The 5,198-nt window shown below is 42.0% G+C and overlaps 1 protein-coding gene across 1 annotated transcript; it reads right to left on the reverse strand.

Annotated features, from left to right (window-relative positions):
• Positions 1-1,252: 1,252 nt before the first annotated feature.
• LOC106734244 (putative ankyrin repeat domain-containing protein 26-like protein) lies at positions 1,253-3,705 on the reverse strand (the record flags this gene model as incomplete). Its single annotated transcript, XM_014585611.2, has 2 exons — positions 1,253-1,454; positions 3,513-3,705. Coding segments are annotated over 2 exons (374 nt in total), but the record flags the coding sequence as incomplete, so codon positions are not given.
• Between the last annotated feature and the right edge of the window lie 1,493 nt (positions 3,706-5,198).

The raw sequence follows: 5,198 nt of genomic DNA on the forward strand, positions 1-5,198 counted from the left end.
ACACACACACACACACACACACACACACACACAGTAGAGACAAAACGAGGTGCTGATCAAGTCTTCCAGTCTTCCGTTTATTGAGGAAAAATGGTGAGTTATATACAGGCTAGTGGGCATTGATTGGTTGCCTGAAATGCAAATGAGATAGAACAGCATGAACCAATCATTGGTGTGGGTGGATCTCTCCCGTTGCCTAGAAACCCAACTGCTTCCAGGGAGAATGGTTGGTCACATGATTTCTGAGAAATGGTTTGCTCAGTGAGGAAGTGAAACTTAATGTGTTCCAAGATGGCGGATAGCTCAAGATGGCAGATAGCTCAAGATGGCTTCCGTATGCAGTGCCCTCCACATGTCCCCCTTTTATATTTTATTACAGAGAGGAGAAAAGGCCTGGGGGAATCGTGCCTGTCTTAGGTTGGAGTCGTTTTTAGAGCCACATGTCCATCCTTACCCGTCATTGGAGAATCCCATTGCAATGATGGGTTTCCTGTCTTAGGTGTGAGGACTGTACTGCTGTTAGGCTCAGACTCTTTTACCCGTCTTTGGCTAACCGATTCAGCGCCTCAGGCAGGAGCAATGTCTAGGCTCCGCGATACTCCTTCTCCAGGTTGTGGTAGTGGACTTGGATAGGCTGCACTTTTATGGAATCATCAATTTGGCATTTAAGTTAAGCCATGAGTTTATTGAAAAGGACAGGCCCCAAAGAGCAAACAATCAGCAAACACAGAATCGGACCAAGTATGGGGAGGAAAAATGGGAGGGGACCGTCTCAGGCAGACCATAAGGGACTGTCACGAATGATGCCAGACTTCTTGGAGTAAAAGCAGCAGCATTCCTGTAAAGCAAGACAGAGATCCCCCTGTTCTGCCAGGAGGAGCGGCGCCACGTGTCCCAACCCACAAGACTGTTGAACAGGTTTCCTGGGGGAGGGAGTGAGAAAAGGGACAAACACACACACACACACACACACACACACACACAGAGTGGAGACAAAACAAGGTGCTGATCAAGTCTTCCAGTCTTCCATTTATTGAGGAAAAATGGCAAGTTATATACAGGCTGGTGGGCATTGATTGGTTGCCCGAAATGGAAATGAGATAGAACAGCATGAACCAATCATTGGTATGGGTGGATCTCTCCCATTGCCTAGAAACCCAACTGCTTCCAGGGAGAACGGTTGGTCACATGATTTCTGAGAAATGGTTTGTTCAGTGAGGAAGTGAAACCTAATGGTTTCCAAGATGGTGGATAGCTCAAGATGGCAGATAGCTCAAGATGGCGGATAGCTCAAGATAGCTTCCGTATGCAGTGCCCTCCACAGTTCTCTACTATATACCATTATCAACGCTGTCTTGTCTCGACCATCACGAACGTCAAGTTCACATTTTCTCTCTGCTAAGAGAGTCACCACTTCTTCATGGCCATTGGCACAGGCCAGATGCAGAGCAGTCCTAGAAAGTAAGAACACGTCTTAGGAGATTGTGGTGTACTACTTCAAACATATCATTATGCATGAAATCGTGAGCATTAAATAGCATGTTATCCCTGTGCCTTCAAAACAAGTGTTTGACTTCATCTGAAGAAAGTAAAGAATTTACTCGGTCTCATCACTGACAACATTAATGAAATTTCAACCTATCTGAATAGGAAAACATGCCCTTTGGTTTCAGCTCAACCTGGGTTTGAATTTTATCTAGATGTCCATCTATCCATTCATTCTTTCATTTTTTCTATGAGTGTAAAAGACAGAGAGAGAGAGTAAGAGAGAGTATTTTCTTGGGGGAAGCAAGTGGCATGGTGGTTAAGGCACTGGACTCCCACATGAACGACTGTGGTTCAAGTCCCACCTATGGCAGCTTAAAACTCATGCCAGGCACATGTGTGTATATAATTTGCAAATATGTTGTCTTTTATTTTTTTACTTTTCTGATACACAGGAGGTTTTCATTTTGCTCTACTTCTGTGCATCAATTGTCTCATCAACGAATGATATAAATATAGCAGTTATCTCACAGGACAGCATTATGATGCTTAAATGACAATGTCTGCATTTGAATTTTTATTTTGTTAAAATTAACCTACAGAGTGCTTGCTTTGAGGTCATTCTTTAAAATGTATCTGTCAACATGAAAATCTATAAATTGGCATTTTTGTTTTTGTCTCATACTACTCTTATTATCATATATTTAAAATCTCAAATGTATAGTCCACCAAGCACTTAGTTTTAAAACCTAAAACACTAGCCAGTTTTCTCCAAACACTTAGCAGGCACTTCACTTATGAATAATTCATCTCTTTTTAAATGCCACAAAGTGTCACAAGTATGAAGTACTAAATTCCTACATATATTTCATTGTTTATGGCGTTGCCATTATGTTCCCTTTAATTTATGTCTTTTCAGGTGTTAGTGAATGATAATTTTTGAGAATTAACAGCACATTTTTAAAAAAGAATTATTTTACTGAACTTAATTTATCTATTTGTTTTCATTAGACCAGAGAGGAACAGAGTGGGGGCAGGGGCAAGTGAGAAACAAAGTTGTAAGGTCCAGGACTCAAACTGCACTTGGCCGCGTGGGAGTCCAGTGCCCTTAACCACCACACCAGCTGCCAGCCCCAGCAGCACATTTGACATGTAGAAAGGCAAGTCTTTATTACATTATAAAACTTCCTTAACATCATCACAAAAGTGGCACCTCAAAAGTTAAAGATCTCAACATTTTGCTTTGGTCTGTCTAAAAACCAATAAACATTAAAAGGTTCATATTTAGCAAAAAAAATGAGTCTTTCAATTTAAGAATCATTTTCCCACTTCAAAATCTTTAAGGACACTCAGCAAGAACTACACGTGTATAGGGACATAAAGCGGATATTGGATATCTTATGTGAAGGATTTTGAGCCTAGAAGCTAACATATTATAGTTATTATTTTCTCATTACCCATTTTTCCAAGATGTTTGTAACATTGTTGTTTTTGAAATGTGTACATGACCAATCAAATGGGTAGCAGCCAACCAGTGGCAGAGGTTAGGGCAGCCAGATCCCACATGGTCAACTGGGTAGTTTGCATCTCCACCCAGTAGCTTGAAAAATACACTGTGTGTGTGTGTGTGTGTGTGTGTGTGTGTGTGCCCAATGTGCCCAAAATCTCAAGAAGAGGATGGAGGAGAGAAGACTGCAGGTGGCCATTTCTGCTGGGGGGTGATTTCTCCTCTAGGGCTGATTTCCCTCTTTTTCTCTCTTGTTTCTTTCATGGAATGCACTCACCCCACAGCAAAAACTACAACTGAAACTAAATAAAAACAAGATGTTCATGTATTTCATTGCATTAGTTAAGTCACTCTGTAACTGTGAAGGAAGTGTTTAGTAGGGCTTATTCTGAGTGAATCTGAAACCAGCAGAAACTCGGTTTTGGTCTGCTGCTCATCAAAGGGACTAAGCTCCAGGCCCCAAGGTTCCTGTCCCAGGTGAAGCTGAGGGGCATCCCCGGTGCCAGCCCAGCCCAATTACCTTTTCTTCTTGTCTAGGCAATTCAAAGCATCTTCTTTTTGGCTTAGGATCTGCTGTACTTGGGCCACGTCACCTGCCAGGGCAGCCTTGTGGATCTTGTGGAGATGCCAGTCTTGGACTTTGTACTCAGACAGTGGATGGATGCACTGTGTGACCTCAAGTGAAGCTCCCAAGCCCCAGCCCTGTTTGCCCCCTAAGCCAAAATCTGTGCCCTAGAAGCTCAGTGATTGGCTGGGAGCCCTGGCGCATTCTCTCATGTCAGTGGCAGTTGGTGGAGTGTTCTGCACCTTTAAGAAAGACTGCTATGGGTGGGCCAGTAGATGGTGTAAGGAAACAGAGAAGGGAGTGCAGTGCAGTCATCCCTCCTGGGGGGTGATTTCTCACTTTCTGTCTCTCTGTCTCGCTCTGTCACTCTGGCGAGGAAATGTGCAGAAGTGCCCTATAGCAAATATCTCTCCCCAAAAAAGGAAACAATGCTATAAGAAAGCAGTCTTTTTGATATGTTTTAAATTTTTTAAATTTGATTTATTTTGTATAATCCCATATGGATCAGAGAGAGGAACAGAGAACTTGCCCCCAATAAAGCATGGTCATGTTGTAAACCCTTCAACATTTCTCCATCCTATGGGAGTTTAGGGCACATAGGGACACATGACCTGTTGCCCAAACCAGCAGGGACAGGATTTGGTGCTGTCAGTTATATGGGATCAGGTTCCTTCACACTCAGAATCAGCAAGCCCTAAGAACTTTCTGAAGAAGCTATTCATTTGGATGACACAAGCCATCTCTAATCATTAGAATAAAATGACACGTTGGTGGCCCTTATTCTTCCAGTTCCATCTCTAGGCTCCTGGCTACCAAGGGAAACTAAGGCAGGGGGGCACCACTGCCCCCACGTGTTCTCTGTCAAATATGGAAACCGAGAAAAAAGGCTTTGTGAAATACAGAGGTGCAGAATAATTACTGGGGGGTTGGAAGGATGGGGCAGGAGAAGAGGGATGCTCATTAACAAAAACAAAATTGCAGTAGATTGAAGGAACAGGCTCTAGTGTTCCAATACACAGTGAAGAGAATATGGTTAACAACAACTAATGTGTATCAGAGAGAGGCTAAAAAAGAGGATTTTGTATTTCCCAAACAAATGCATATACTAATCACCCTGATTTAATCATTACACATCATATTGATGTACTAGACTCACACTGCAGCCCCATAAACACGTACAATTATTACATATAAGAATGTTTTTAATTTATTAAATAATTATTTAATTTTATTTATCATTATTATTACTTTTTAAGTTGATACAGGCACTCACAAGAGACAGAGAGAAAGTGAGAAAGCTAAGCCACCAGGTCTAGACTGAACTGCAGTTGGCCATTGTGGGAGTCCAATGCCCCAACCACCACACCACCTGCTGGCCCATAGAAAATTAAAAAAAAAAAAAAATCCTTATTTTGTTTATCTCCAGTTCTATTTAGGAAAAATCTGCAAGTTAGAATTGAGTGAGAGTACAAAGGAAGTGCAACTCTACACAGCTCTGATGGATTATGGAGAACCATCCCTAGCAGATAAAGCAATAATAATGAAATCTAGAGATTCCACAGTATTTATCTATGGGTGGAACCCAAAATCCACATGTGGAATGAGTCATAGGTCTCTATTCTTTGGGACCTGGGAGGGAAC

The sequence above is a fragment of the Tupaia chinensis genome, unplaced genomic scaffold (genome assembly GCF_000334495.1).
Source record: "Tupaia chinensis unplaced genomic scaffold, TupChi_1.0 Scaffold150105_1, whole genome shotgun sequence".
Lineage (NCBI taxonomy): Eukaryota > Metazoa > Chordata > Mammalia > Scandentia > Tupaiidae > Tupaia > Tupaia belangeri.